This window comes from Vidua macroura, chromosome 8 (assembly GCF_024509145.1).
Source record: "Vidua macroura isolate BioBank_ID:100142 chromosome 8, ASM2450914v1, whole genome shotgun sequence".
Classification (NCBI taxonomy): domain Eukaryota; kingdom Metazoa; phylum Chordata; class Aves; order Passeriformes; family Viduidae; genus Vidua; species Vidua macroura.
The window spans coordinates 28,639,332-28,655,638 of NC_071578.1; the positions used below are offsets into that span (position 1 = coordinate 28,639,332).

At 38.8% G+C, this 16,307-nt stretch overlaps 1 protein-coding gene across 2 annotated transcripts in view; it reads left to right on the forward strand.

Moving 5' to 3' along the window:
- Nucleotides 1-16,307, forward strand: part of BICC1 (BicC family RNA binding protein 1) — a 90,229-nt gene that overhangs the window by 44,437 nt on the left and 29,485 nt on the right. For both annotated transcript variants that reach the window (XM_053983528.1, XM_053983529.1), the window contains exon 3: nucleotides 385-454. In XM_053983528.1, coding sequence (XP_053839503.1) covers nucleotides 385-454 — 70 coding nt within the window. The remainder of the gene's footprint in view (nucleotides 1-384; nucleotides 455-16,307) is intronic.

Genomic DNA, 16,307 nt, shown 5'->3' on the forward strand with positions numbered 1-16,307 from the left:
AAATTTGATAGGCTTTACTTAAAAACCATTTTAAGGTTACTGAAGAAATATTTGTGTTGAATTGTAAAGGTTTGAAATTCCCTCTGAGGTGGATGTGGAGTCTGCTGTAGCTATTAGTGGTCATTTGAACTTCATGGAACCTGTTGAGCATCTTGCGTTTGCTCTGTGGAATTCTTTTGAATGATCAGAACTCAGCCACGCTTATTAACAGACAAAAGTTCTCAAGAAAACCAGAGAAGCAGTTAACGGCTTGTGCTATTTAAAAGTAATAATAATCAACAGTTTTTAAAATGGTAAACATCGTATTTTCAGAAAATGAACATATGCCTTAGCAGGAGAAAAATAAAAACCCTAAGTTTTTGAAAATGCTTTCTTTTTTAATAGATTATGGAAGAAACAAATACACAGATTGCTTGGCCATCAAAGTTGAAGATCGGAGCAAAATCGAAAAAAGGTATTTTATTTTGTTCTTATTATGGGGTGGGATTCGTTGTTAGCATAGTAAAAACCACAGAATAAAGAATTGGATTTTTAGAGGGTCACACATCAATACTGGTCACTTGAAGTGTTTTTATTTCAGTCTGCTGTTTCTTATAGAAATTTCTTGTTGAAGTTATCTTGGCTTTATGTAGGTATTTGATACATAAACCCATTTTAAGGAGCTTGCAATTCTGTGAGTACTTTATTTAATCAATCCTGTTGTACTGTTGTATTAAGCGTGTGTGCCTTCTGCTGTACGATTCTGTATCTAATCAGAACAGTTTCTTTACAGCAGCCAAAGCCTTGTTTCTGGTAACATTTTAGATGAGTGGGTGTTCTGTGGGGTTTTGTGTTTGTTTCTGTAGAGTACAAGATGAGTGTTGGCCAAGCCCAGCAGAACAGTAAATACTCATTGTGTCCCTGACAGGGACAGCCTGCACGCTTTTTTGGGTTCTCTAAGAAACCTAAGTGGAGCTGTTTCTTAGGAATGACCAGTATTATGTTTTAAATTATGCTTCTTTTGGAAGTCCAGCCTATTAGTGTGAGCTAAGCATACAGTCTGGAGCATCCCTCTTTGAAATAAACCCTCTTGTTTATTGTTGTTCTGTTCTTAAGGAGTCATAGCTGATTGAAAGCAACACTTAATTTATCTTCTGCATAAAAAAATGGGATAGGGAACACTGCCTGAGTTTCTGTCCAGGCTGATACATATTAAAAAACCAAGAAAGTGAACTCCAGATAATTTCTCTCTGTTATATATAGAATGTATAGGGAGAGGTGTGGGCTAACCTTAGTAAATGAATAAGATCACTTGGAAAGAAAAATGATCTTTTTAGAAAGGTACAGGATTAATAAAATTTTTATGATGTAAAGTGAGATTGTATCAGAGGTACTTTCCCACATGGTATTAAAGTCCAAATTGATTTCATTTTTTCTTTTCCCCACTTTTATGGAAAAAGAATCTCACTTAAAGGGGGAGAACTGGGGAAGGAATTAAAACTGGGAAAAACACAGGTGTTATTTATGTAGGCATTAATATGTGGAAATAGCACAGTAATACATGAGTGACAAGGTGTCTGTGCAAACCTGGGGAGTTCTGTGTACCCTCTCCTTGGGGTGCTGTGAACTGATGCACACCCAATGCTCCTCAGTAAGCTGAGGCACTAGAGTTTGTTTTTTTTCTGAGGAGAGAAAAGAAGAAATTAAGTGGTGCCTGTAACTTTTTTCCCCCTAATTTAAATGGCTTAGTTCTGAAGATGAAAAGCATGAATAAAAGGCCAAGAAAAGAGGGGTGAGAGGTGTTTGGTTGGGTTTCTGCATTGGTACTTGGAAATGCAGCTTAAAAGTAAGTTAATTTAACCTATTTGTTAGTGACCTCAAGTAGAAGATAATGTGGTGAAGGTTTATCAATACATGGAATGAATTTGAGTACCATGGGAAATAAAACAGCTTAGAGTTATGAGCTGATAAAACTAAAAATTGAGGAAAGGGAACACATATTACAGCTGGGCATACTGAATGTATCTGCAGTGGGAATGATTATCCTGGAAAGTCCTTGTGCCAAAAGAAACTTTAGATAGTGAGATAGTGATGGGCTGTAAACGAGACATTTTAGCAACATGCTAAACTATTAAAAAAAGTGTTTCAAATGCCTGTGGATTTCAGGGTGGCTCTAGAGTTAAGTCAGTTAAGTCTCTGGCCAGCTCTGGTGTGCTGGGCTGTGTGTATATACACCTAAGATAGTAAATTACAACATGTGTACAAAGAACCCCTTAACCCTGAGGTTCCTATTTCTTGTGAAATAAGGTGTAGTTTATATGTTCTGTTTACACTTAATACCAATTGTTTGCAATTCTGTAACTTTCCATTTGCAGCTACAGCAGCTGTTTATATAGGGGTAAATATTCCAAGTGTTTAACATACTCAGCTTCACTTAATGACATTTTGTGATTGAGAGGAGAGCCTGCAATAAAAAACTGGCTGGCTCTCCAGGGACTTGAACTCAGAACATGCTATCTGTGCCTGCCTCCTTGGCTGGAGCTGAGTGCCTGAGTCATTCACGAGGGAGCAGCAGCTATGGATGGACAGTGCTTTACCCCAGCCCTACGCTGGACCCAGTCATCACCAAGACATCCCAGGTTTTTTTGTATAGTTTTGCAAAATAATATGCCTGCAGTTTCAGCAGCTTCACATCCTGTGTGTTGTGGCCTTAGGTCATTCACAGCTTTCCCCCCAGTATAGGGGAAAAACAGTCATTAGGAAAACATTGCTTTTCTTCCTGTGGTATTGGTCAATCTGTCATGGAGCACTCAGGGCTTAGTGGTATCGTTCTTCTTGCTGTTGTTGACAGTTTTAATTAGACACTACTGATACTAAATCAATAAGGACAGACCATGTTTTGTTTTGAATTGAAACACAAAGGTATTGAAATTTACAGCCAAAGTGTGCATAGTAAGATTCAGCAAGAATATGAAGAATAAATTCTGTACAAGATCCAGAATATTTTCTTGATCTTTTAGAAAAAAATGTGCTGTAGTGAAGCTGAAGCACCAAGAAAAGATGACTTGTGAACCTCTGTATAATTTCTTTTCTGTTACATGGATTATAACTTTTAAATTGATGAGTCCAAAATTCTATATTTTAAGTATCATAATGGTAATTCATTAACTTACACTTGATAAATATTTTCTGATGGGTTTTTTGAATTGCAAAAGACTAATGTCTGAATTTAGCATAAGCAGATTTTAAAAATTTGGTAATTCAAATTCATCATTTAATATCTGTTTTCTAAAACACCTCATCTCAAAGCTAAATTAAAAAAAAATTATCAACTCTCAACAGTTTCATAAGGGCAAAACAGGAATTTCCTGGTTTTAATGAACACCAGATGCTGTAGCCTTACTCTAGTGATGAGGAGGGTTAAAGTATTTTGGAATAAATGTTTAGAAAACACACAAACATATAAATCTTCCACAGCATCTTAAAGCAAGCCATTTATTCGGGTTGCCAAAGAGATCCCATAACATTAAGGATTTAGGGAGGAAAGTGAACAATTTAAAGCACTTGATGACTGATTCCATCAGTAATGAAAGAATTGGCACTGGCACGGTTTGCTCTGCTTTGCACTGGTGCTTTAGAGCTCAATGTGTATCAAAGCCTCATGTTCTGGAGGTCTGGGATCTTCTCTAGTCTGGTAAATTAAAGACCAAATTGAGAGACAGTAACTCTGGCTCTCAACATGCTTTTTCACTCTGTTGTAGTTACTGTTCCTTTGGAATGCTGTTAATTGTCTTTTAAAGATTTATTCAGTGGTATGAAAGCGTGAGTAGGTTGCCAAATCCTAAATGATCAGATGCTGTAGTTCCACAAACATGTTTCAAACAGGCATAAGATAACGGGATTTTCCCTCTCCCTTTCTGAAATACTGACATGTCTTGTTCTTGTTGTCCAGCCCTTTCTGCTGTGCTGTCATTGGTGCTTGTGTGGGGGACTAGGGTGGCTGTTCCTAAAATCTAGCCATGGATAATTTTTACTTTTGGAGAGGGGGTGTTCTTGTTCATTTGCTAGGTGTCTGAATCCTAACTGTGCATGCTTATATGTTTTCCCATCTGTTTGTATGGAACTGGAATGCTTAATGCCTTGGGAGCAGGTGAATGTCATGTTAACCAGCAGCAGTGCTTGTGGATGGGTATTGAAGGTGTTCTTTAGGAAATGGATATATGGGAGTTCAGATTTCACCTATATTCCTTACTCCTTTTTAATCCTAGATTCTCCCTCCCCCATACCCCTGTGTCCCTTTGCATCCCAACAGCCCTAAAGAGGTTGTGGGATGTGTGTGCTCAGAATGCAGCTTGAAACAGCTTTTGGGGAACAGCCACCATAAGAATCCCTGCAGCTCTTGGAAACTTAGTAGCTCTAAGCAGGAAGATGGTCAGAGTTGGAGCAGGGAAATTTTGGGAAGTTAAAAGTTAAAAAAGATGGTAAGGGGAAATGCAAGATAAATTGAACTTGCAGAGCAGGTGGAACTCTGGGGTCTCTTCCAACATTCACTTTTATAAAGGAATTCTCTTGCTCTTCTTTCTTCCTCTTACTCCCATATTTTCATTCCTCTTCTATTTTCTTCAGTCTTCAGCTCTTTTTTATCTGTATCATATCTTGAAATTACCAATTTCTTTTCTTTCTCCCTTGAGCTGCTGTTACTTTATTTTACCTCTTCTCTTATTTGCTGTTTCTGGCTTTGTGACTTTTTGTTTTGCTTTTTTTTTGTTGTTTTTCCTCTCTTATCACTGATGCATTTTAAGTTGGTCAATAAAAATCTAGTCCATGTTCTGTTTGTACTTTTTTTTTTCATTTGATTTTACTTTTTACCAATTCTTTTATCTTTTTTTAATAACTTCAAAAAATTTAAACTAGTTTCTGTTATCCAAGCATTTCCTACATGCTGTTTTTCATTAGCATATCTCCAACACAAGTATAGAGCATGCTAAATTCATATCCAAGGAGAATTGCAAGAAACATAATGGTACTGAAGGCACTGGAAGGAGGGCAGCAATAACTGGCATTGGGCACTGCTGGCATTCATTGCCTGGCAATTTGGTTTCATTATTTTTCATTAAACTTTGTCTTTTGCAAATTATCTTTCAAGCCAAGTGCAACTGTTTCCCTCTTTGCATCCTGAGCTGTGAAGGTAACATGCACAGTGAAGTTAGTAACTGTAATACCATGCTTGAGGCAAATAACCAGAGACACTTCAACCAAATTAGTAAAACCTCACTCTCGGTTATTGGAATGTTGTTTAGGTACAAGGGGAGCATTCTGCCTGTTTCAGGAGGCGTTGTGATAAAAGGTAGAGCCTCCTCTTTTGTTAAAACAAATGTCACTGCTTAGCGAACTCAAGGCCAAACTTGTGAGTTACTGCCTTAGATAGCTAGAGTAAGCTAAAATGTTTGTCCTTTCAGACCGTTAAATCAACTTTCAGTGGCTTCCCAGTCCTGTGGTAGAAGCTGAAGTTTATATTTTCAGATGAAACAGGGAGGGAGAGAACAAAGAACTGCGGTGTCAGGCTGTGTAGCCTTAGGAAAGCATGCAAATAAAATGCGAGGTTATTTCTTCTTTTGCCATAGGCTTTCTGATAAATCTGATTTTAGGCTTTTTAGATATTTTTCTTTTCAAAAATACCTAATTCTCTCAAATCAGTTTGTCAATACAATCTTTTTTGAAAAGAGTGTGAACTGCTTTTAAAGCTAAACTTCTAGCAGTAAAATAGCCCAGAATTTTATTCATTTGATCTATGAGTAGTTCGGAGTTGTGCCTGCCAGTTCAGCGTCCCATTGCGAGCACTTCATCATTTACACACGTGTTCCATGGAGGCATTACATCACTGCTTAAAACACAAGTGCATCATAAGTTATGCAGTATTGCTCTTTGTGCTGCAGCTGAGCTGAATCCCACATTTGTACAAAGAAGAAACTGCCATGCAGAAATTCCACACTGCAGAAAAACCCACCCCAGATTAGTGGATGTGAGTAGGACTTTGTCAATGCTTCTGTCCAAACCCAGTGTTTTATTATTAAATATGATAATGGAAGAGTTAATAACCCTCCACAGCAGTATTATCTAGGAGTCTTGTGAACTTTAAACATTTCTGTAACCTCTCGTAGCATGTCTGGAAGTCTCTAGAGTTTCCTTCCCCCGAGAAAACACCCAGCCAACCAAAAAGAACAACCTTAAAACCTCCACCAAACCAAAACACCCCTAAGCAACCAAAGGGCTCAATGACACAGATGTTGAGAAACTTTGAGTAGAGGAAAAAGTACTTGTGTGGTGTCAAGGGGGTTTGGGCCCTTGCTTCAGGACAGTCTCATTGCATTGCTGATATTTTGTAGTAAATGCAAAGTTTGGTGGAATGAATAGATTTCTCTGCTTTCAGTTATCGCTGGGATTGCTGAAATACTGAAAGGGTGTTGGTCTAGGCCACTAGATTTACATTACATACCTAATATTTTTTAAATACCAGGCATCTTGGTGTTCTTCACATGCCAGCATGTCTGCAAAGTGCAGTTATATAACCTAAAATTTCTCCAAGAAATTAGCCAAGTCCTCGTTCAGTCAAATAAACATAAGAGCAACTAGAAAATGCCTAATAGTTTAGGCTATTTGTTCAAAAAAACCCCAAGCAGTCATGGCACTCACTGCCATGGCTAAATTGACAAGGTGGCGTTCAGTCAAAGGTTGGACTTCATGATCTTGGAGGTCTTTTCCAGCCTTAAAGATCCTGTGATTCTACACAGAATAATGACAGTTAGGATCGCCTTATTCTTTTAGGTCTTTAGTGTTTTCCTTTTTTTATGGCTCTACATACATGTTCCTCTTTCTTGATATAGTTGCAGCCATAACAGAGATTTTTAGTGATTTCCTTAAATGACTTCCTTCTTCTAGGCCAAAGAGGCATTAGTTAATTGTTTTCCTTTTTCATGTTGTATATATCTTATGCCTGATTTTAATTTTGTTAAAAAGTTATTTGGAACTAGCTGTGTTGTGGAAAAACCGCAGGAATTAAAGGTTGTGGATTTTGGAGATGATTTAAGTTGCATGAAAACATTTTCTTACAGAAGCTGCCTTTCTTAGTTACAGTTGATGTGTTCTTAATTCTTTCAATATAGAAGTGAATTCTGCTACTTTTCTAAAGACTATGCCCATGTAAATTGTGGGGTAAAAGTACTTATGTTATTGGGATTAAAAGTCCTCCAGTAATTTCATTCACTTCTAAAACTGCAATCTTTTCATTTATAGCCATATATAACCTCTAAAAGTGTGTTAAAATGTTGTTAATAATAGGAAGCAGAACTTCATGTGCTGGAATTGCTTGTGTGCCTGCGCTACTTACCTGTTTTGCTGATTTATCAATCTGAAAGGAAAACACTCTTTACTGTAAACTACTGTAGAAGGAATTGATGTTTTGTGTTTCTTTAAATGCAACAAGGCACTGAGTTTACGTTGCACCTAATGTCTTAAAAGCTGAATCAGCCCCACCTGGGAAGGTCACACAGCATCCCAGGACTACCAAGTGCTGTTCATGAACCAGGGACTCTCAGTTGTTTTGCATAGGTTGGGTCAGCTCCTGCTCTTGACCTACTTTCATATCTTTGTGTGCTGTTTCTAGTTACAATAAAACCCCAAAACCACACCTGACTGAGTGAATGTAGGATATAAGCAACTAATTTGCCTACCTGAAATTCAGTGCTATGAATAGCCACTTAATTGGTTTAGAGCCTTAAACTCTAATTTAAGAAAAGGGGTAGGGGAATTAATCAGGCCATTGGAAACCTGCAGTGATATGTGGAGCTTTTCTGACAAACTTGAGCTTCTCACCCACTAAGATACTTTTGAAAATTGTGCCAACTGGAAGGCTGTACCCTAACTCTTGCTAGGAACCAAACGTGTATGGAGTGATGACTTCCTGTTCCTGGTCTTTAGCTAGGGATGAAGGGATGTAGAGGGATGGAGAGAATAGAGCATCTAAACCTCTGCAGTGCCTGGATGCTTAAGCACTTGAAAACAGAGGTAACTTCTGTATTGGCCTATTTTCAAGGTTTAACTTGTTTAGTCTCAGCGCTGATTTCAGTGTGCACATCAACAGAAGTGTTGGCTCAACTTGTAACTTGGCCCACTGTGTAACCAAGTCATTCTTACAGAGAAAGTAATGTACTTCATCCCAGCTGGAGCTCTGCCAGCCACTCAGAGCCTGCTGCTGCTCCAGTGCCTTCCCTTGCTCATGTGGCTCCCCACCCTTAAAGTCAAGGAAATAGTTCCCTGTCCATACCTGGTGCAGTGAGGCAAGGGAGGTGGTGGTTTGATGGCTGCTGTGGGCACCTGTTCCCTCAGGAGAGGAGCTTTTCACCTGGTTACACAGTGGGCAACAGAAAGGTGCTGCAAGATGGGCTTTGGAGTTCACTTCATGAGTCTTTCCCAGCTGCAAATGGAAAGGGGATCCCAGTGCACCAGTTTGAGACACCTTAATGTAAGAGCAGTAGGCACAATGGGTTTTGATCACCCAATCCCAGGACAGCCTTATTCCACATGTTGTGAGTAATGATATAGGTGCACTCGCTTGTGCCTTTTCCAAGCACTTGCAAAGACAAGACGGGTAACTACTTCTGCTAGAAACAAAATCAGGGGAGACATGATTGTTTTCAGAGCTGGCAAACAGCACAATTGTGGTCTTCCCTCTCTCTCCTGCCTTGCTGCATGCTTCCAGCCTGTGCCCTGCCTCCATAGCTCCCTGCTAGGCAGCTCACCCCTGCAGCCTGGCATGCCCTGGTGCCAGTCCCACTGATGCAGGGGGCATTCAGGACCACTGGGGTGTGGGGGCCAGTGCTCTTTTGTCAGCAGAATTTTTCCTAAAGCTGCTTAATTTTGGTTCCCAAGGTGTAAAGTTGTGGGTCTGACCTTATACCAGTTCAGTAAAGGTTTTCTCAATCTTGGCATTTAAATGCCTTTTCCTTGTTGGTGCCCATGACAACAGAACCATTGGTTTGGGTATTCTGTGTCAGCTCTCTGTGTGTTCAGCAAAATTCCTTTGCAGCTCTTATTTGACTTCACTAAAAACAGGAAAAAAGATTCTCCCTATTATGCAATTGTCCAGCTAAGGACTGTGTATATAAGTAGATTTCTTAAAAAAAAATTCTGCTCATATCTTTGAAGTAGATGAATTGCACATATGATTCTGCAATGGAATTGAGAGTTGCCTATGCCAGGAGATAAAGGGTGCTCTGCAATTTTTCTTGAGAATGCTGGCAGTGTTTGGGGAGGGGGGAATAACATGGTTTCTTATCTATGCAGTTGCTTCATAAAATAAAATTTCAGTCAGATCTGGCACATGGTCTCAGAAATTGCAAGTTTTTTCTGTTCTTTAGAGTGGCATTAAACTTATTTTTGTACTTGACCTTGTTGCAGCAAAACCAATGCTATTTGTATTAGTTTAGTACTTTTTCCTTTAGAGAAGAGATTGTTCATCCTCTCGAGTATTTTTCATGAGGGAAGATGAACTCTTGGTTTTAAGTGCCCATACTTAAGTGCTCGTACATTTTTGTTCTTTTGTCACCATGTGCTTTTTCTTGGGTTTGGTTGGAGAAGTGTTAAAAAAGGGCAAGTGACATGTTTCATCTTTTTTTGAGTATGACATACTCCTGCTACCATGTGTTTCAATCCTAATAGTTGAGAAGGCATAAAGGGATGCTGAGAAGTTCTTGCTACCAAAATAATGCATTACTGTATGAAAATATCTGACACTAATATAAATAACTGAGGGTGCTCATTTCAACACACCAATTATGCATTAAGCACAATTGAGCATTGTTCAGTGAGTGGCAATGATATGTCAGGTTAGTAAACAGGATTTGAATTCTTGTTTTGATTTGGAACAAAAAATGGCTTGAGTGGAGGAGGCCAGAACCCTCCAGCTCTCAAAAGCACAGAGAAACAAAGATGCATGACAGAAATCTACTTAAGAGTCTCGTCACAGTTTGAAGAGAAAAAGATCATATGACCTTGAATATTACTGGTGAGAACACTACATTTTTATACTTCGAAGCAATTATACCTAATGTGTGATATTCTGTTGCTGACCAAAAGAATTATAGTGTTTCTAGTTTCTTGAAACAGTGTTTCTGTAACTTCCCGAAGAGCCTTTCCTGGGGACTGGAGCATTTGCAGGTAGGGCTGGATACTGCATTCCCTGCTCCAACCCTGATTAAGTCCTATAAACCTTCTGAAATTACAGGCTCCATGAGTATCATCCTCTCCCTGCAAATTGGATGTATTACTAGTAAAATCCTGATATTTTTGTGTGCTGCTTTGATTTCAAGTATTCTTTATACTGTGCATTCTAAATATAGACAGAGTCCGTGCCAAAGGCGAAGTGCAAACTTACAAAACCATCATTGATAGAAATTCTAGTCTCTTTAATGACTTCCTCTGGAAACTGTAATTTGAATCATATGATTTTCCTGAAGTAGCAGTAGGAGGGAATATCTGAAAAACAGCTGTAATGCAGTTTTTAGAATTTTAAACTTTTCATCTGTACAAACTTAACCTTGCATAAAACTGTGCTGGTCATTTAATTCCTTGATTATTTGGCAAGATTATTTTGTCTGTAAAGGAAGTCAGATCTAAAGAGAACAAAATCTAATGCATAGCTAGTGTTTTGGTAATTTTCTTGGTCCAGATTTTTAATGTTTTAAAAAATCTGTGTTTTTATGATAAATGCTTATTAAGCACACTGGTAGTTTTGGCTTTGGAATTGGTTTCATTTAGCTGGGGGAGACCAAAACCATCTGGCAATGCTCACCAACCATGGCCAGTCTCAGAGGGCTGTTGGCAACGTGTTCTCCCTGTATTAACTCCTGTGAAAGGGAAAGGCAAATGAGCTCTTGTTAATGGGAACAAAGCTGTGGGAAAGGACAAAGTTGGGAATGAAGTGGAATGGGGAGAGACACAGAGAGGAAATGAGAGGCTGATGAGGAGACTGAAGCCAGTTGGAAAGAGGTAGGTGGGATGGCAGGAAACATGAGGTTAGAGTGGGAGTCTTAAAGAAATGAGGGTTTTGAAAGAATAGAATAATAGAGATTAGTGACAAAGATGGTGTAAATGGGAAAACAGATGGGAGGTGCAAAGGAGGAAGGTGATGAAAATGCTTATTCCAAAAGGTGGAGGGGAGGATTACAGCCTTGTGTTCATAGGTATCTGGCATGGATTTCCAATACATATCCTTGTCTTGGAAATTAGATCAGACACAATTCTGAGGCTCTTAATGAATATCCTAGGGAAAAGCTGGTAAATGCTGTTGTATTGATGTGTACTTTAATTACTGTCCTAGACCAGTGATTCAGTGTCTAACATGTTACTATTCCCATTTGATGTCTTTGTGCAGCTTCCATAAAGTTGCAGTTTTGATGGCTGCAATTTAAATTTGTTAAAGATTACCAGATGTCTTGTTTTGCATCAAAACATATGGATGACTTAAAATACCAGGAACGCAAAATATGAATTTCTAGTCCATGGGAGTTGAGGATACTGGCAATTTATACTAAAAAAAAAAATCACAAAACAGTGTTAGAATGTGTGCAAGTAAACCAAGATGGCAATAAAAAGGATTAATTTTGAGTACAGCTTTCATCCAGCTGATTGGATTTGTGTCCAGTGCAATGTCAAATAATGTAAACTTGATTTTGCAGTGCTGGAGGAGAGTAGTAGCCAAGAAAGCAAGCTGTGAAAATACTGGGCTTCAGGAAAGTGCAAGCTTTTTTGTGGAATTGGCTTAAAATCCTCTAATGCCAAACAGCTCCCACGGAGATTTCCAGCAGTAAATTTGTAGCTATAGGTGTGCAAATTGCTGTGTCTAGTTCCCCTCTGCTGTTGCTACTGCCCTGAGTGCAGTGAGCAGTAAAGCTCATGCTCAACTCTCCTGCCTCTGTCATGTGGAGGTTACAAAGGGGAATTGACTTCGCTCATGCACACACATTTGGTCACATCAAAGAAATCTGAATTGTCAGATTGAATGTGTGCTTTCTGTGAAGGAAAGAAATTCTGAAAGTGGCTATTTGGGTGCATAATTTTTTTTATTTTCTTCTTGTGGATTTGCTTACTGAAGGATGCTGCAAGAAGGAATCCCTGTAGGAATGCCATGACAGTGTACACGGGTGCATTTGGGAGGGGAGCAGATTTTGAGTTCCGTAATTAAAGATGAAAGTTCCAGAGTGATGGGGTTGGGGAAAAAAAATGAAACAAAAGAAACTACTACAGAGAAGTTCATTTATAGCATGAATTACTGGTGGAATGCCAGACAAAGATAAGAAAGCTACTACAAAATGGGTTATGCTTTTAATCAGCTGACTCATTATATTGAAAATTGCTTCTTAGCAGTGTAAGCAGCATATCAGCCCAAATGAAGAAATTATCAAGAAGAGACTCTTGGCCATTAACTCTTTTTTTCTTTTCTTCCTAACATACATTAACAGACACAGATATTTTTTACATATTTTCTGCTCCATCTTCTGTTATTTTTACAACTAAAACTTTAACCTCACTCATTGCCAACATCAGCTGAAAATGAACATCTGCTAACTTGGACCTGAGTGCCTAAACTGCAATTTCTAAACCTGTATCTGCAAGTGGTGCCCTTTGCTGTTCTGCTCTCATCTGCTGGCAGGGAAAAGATGTGAGCAAGAGCTGTGGGGAGAGGTGGTGCTCTCTACTTCCTGATAAGAATATGGATTTTTATCTTGCTGACTTCTTGCAGTTGCCAGTGCCTTAATCACCCTAATGATGCAAGTTTTGGTTTTTTTGTTGTTTTGTTTGTTTGTTTGTTTTGGGTGGGGTTTTTTGGTTTTGTTTGTTTGTTTGTTTGTTGTTTGGGGGTTTTTTTCCCCCATGGGCAGACTAAAGGTTATCCAGAGAGTGAGGTATGTGAGGCCATAGCTGCTAACTAAAATATTGACATAAACCGTATGCCCAGCATTGGCATTCAGGAGTTAGACTGGCATGGTGGAGTATGGGGAGTGCTGTGTCCTATTTTGTGCTTTCTCTCAAGAAATTATCCAATTTTTAAGCCTAGTGTTTGCTGGTAATTTTTGCAGTAACTCTCATACCTGGTATAATACACAAGTATTTACAAAACTCCTTAGTGTTAATGCTGGTTGAAATTTACCCTAGTAAAATCAGTTGCAGTCAACTATTTATAACATACATTTATTACATTTATTACCAATTTTAGGGGTTTATTTGCTATACTTGTGAGCTAGAATTTGCTTTTACTACAGTTAATGGAAAATTTGTATTCTCCCACAAGTATTTAGACAGCTAAACTGTGGGGACAATTTTCAGCTGACATATGTTGGTTGTCCACAGCTGTCACTGCATTTTCCTGATGCAAATTGGTGGGACATGAAATATTTGTAGGAGATGGCTGGAAAGGGATTGTAATTATTTTTTTCTTTAGAGAAACAGTTACTGGAAAAGTAGCACAGGGATTTTTATTTTTTTTTTTCTTCCAACTGTGGATGTAGAATTTGAAACAACGCTGATTTTCTTTGATTTTTCCAGCATTTCAAATGGAACAGCACTGCCACCATTTTTCTGAGTGGACATACTCTGTCTGGAGGCCCAAACTTCCTATGCCTCACTTTCTTCTAGTCTAGTTTTTTTATAGCTTGCCAAGACTGACAATATTTGCCTATTTTGCCATTTGAAATGTGTGCATGCATGTGAATTATCCATTTTTTCTTTGGCCAGTGGCTGCTCTCCTCACGGTGAGATGTAAAGGTGAAAAAATTCTGCTGTTTTCTGTGTTTATGATATTTGGCTTGTGAATATATTGAGGCAAGGAGTCTTTTTAGTTTAAGTACTTCTCCCAGGTATTCACTTTAGGTACTCAGTGCTAAGCTTCCTAATTAACCTACAGAGTACCTGTTGAGCTGAAGGATTTGTTGCACCTCAGTGCAACTTTGTAAATGGTCAATAATTTCTGTAATGTGTTGCTGAGGCAATCAGTCTGTAATTTACTTAGAGATTTAAAGTGAGTCTCTTGCTGACATTGTGTTTGGAGTGCCAGATTAATTACAACACGTATTGTAGTTGCTGTATTATGACCTCCATCTGCTTTTTATTAACTTTCTCTGTAAATGAGAAACTGTCAGTGCATATTGTTTCTTATATTCTGAAGAAAAATTCCCCCAAACCCCACAACTGTGTACTTTAAAAATTAAAGAACCGTTGTGTTTAGATCACAAGTTTGTTTATTTCTTTTGTTTCTGGAGCAGCTGACTGAAGCATAGATGACTCCTCCCTGTTTTGCAATAAATAAATGGACAAAGACCATCCCAGGCCATTTGAAGCTCGGCCACAGGAGATGGTGTTGGTTCTCTCTGATCCCAGCAGTTAGACACGCACAAACCCACAGCACCCCTTGTGCCAGCAGCTGGCAGCAAATCCCTCATTTGCTGGAGTCACTTCTCCCAGACTGCTGCCACTTGAGAAAACAGCCCCAGCCATTAATTCTGCAGGGTAGGTGACAGGCAAGGAGGCTTTCAAAGTCACGTTTGCTTGAGCCTTTTATCTCGTTTGTGCTCGGGGGTGTGTGCCTGCAGCCACCAGAGCTTAAACTCATGGATTTATACTGGCTCAGAGGAAGATAAAATGTATTTATGGCCACATTGGTGGATATTTTTAAGGAAATTCTAGGTAGCAAAGGAGCCAGCAGTGGGCACTGTACTGTAACTACACTTACACAAGAGTGATTTGAACTTGGGTCATTCCTGTAAGAGTAGGAAGATTTTGGGCTTTTCTGGTTGTGATCAGGCTGTGCTGTATTTTCTGTGAAGAGCAGTGGTTTGCTTACACTTGGCCAGTCAAGGGAGGGGTAGAATACCAACACAGTTGTAATATGAAGGGAATTGTCAAGGGGCTTAACATCCAGTGAGTGTGCTTGGCAGTAACTATAGTAAAACTGAAATTTCAAGCCCTGGAATGTTGTTATATAAACTTATTGCTGTAATTAAATTACTTGAGAGCACAGATTTGTCACAATCTTTCAGTGAAAATTGGAATTAGTTAATGTATTGATTTCGGATTTTTAGGAGCTTCTAGCAAGCAGATACCTTGCAATGTGCCCTGCACTGCATCTGCAGGTAAACTGGAGACTGAGAGTGTTCTACTCTGATGCCCATCTATCTATTTAAACTCAATTTTTGGGACACAGAATGCAATTTATCAGAGTGACTGCTGAAATTCACATTGCAGAGATGCTCAATAGGTGATTAATTTCCCAGAGGTGAGTTTTGGTATTAATGTAATACTGGGAGAGACAGATGGACAGAAGTGATGCAGAGAAAATTCATCTGAGAACAACTCAGGAATGATTTCTTGATTTGAAAGGCAACACTGGGCATCTTTCAGGTGTTTGGTGTTTTTATTTCAAAGTATATCACAAAGAAATGTTCCTTGCAGAGGAACAGTGTGGGCAGTGTTTGCTTGCTCTGAACCCCTCCATGCAAGGAAAAGCAGAAGTTTTTAAGTCACTGTTCTTCAGGAGATGAAGGTTCTCTTCCCAAATCAGCTGCAAACTGCCTGTTATACTGGTGAAAACAATTCAATATCTGTGAATAGGAATGACCTTCTAATGTAAGATAAACAGCTCTCAGAGTGCCCTATACATATTGCCACGCTAAAAGCTAAGAAGTGGTCGATTATTACATGATTAAAATGTGATTCGGTATTCACACAACAAACTGTTGGTGTAAAAGCATCTAGAAGGTTTTAGTATTCAGAACCAGTTGCTGGATTGATGGATAATGTTTTTGTTGGTTAGGTGCATCCCTAGTGGGTTTAGAAGGAAGATGGAAACACTACTTTCCTTGTTTCTCTATTTGACTTTTCGCTCCTGGAGACTGTAGCCTGCACAGCAGTGGTGCTGGGAAGTAATTTATACCTTGTGCTTCTAAAAAATAATAAAAGAAATAGGCATGTTTAGTCAGTGGCAGAAGCTTGTTGATAACATAGCAATTTTGAGTCAAATTTCATACGCTTAATATTATCATGACTTTAAAATATGTTTTGATCTTTCAAATTTCAAGCTCAAGATGTAGAGATGGGTGTGTGTTAATGAGCTAATGCTGTATAAGAAAATGACTTCTTACAGCTTCAAAAAAGAGTTCAGGACCTTTTTCTTATTTAGTATCTAGCTGTTGTAAGCAATGTAATCCGTGTCTGGTACATGGGAAGAAAAACTAGGCAGTGAAAATGGTCTGCTGGTACTGGAGTTCTTTTTTGTA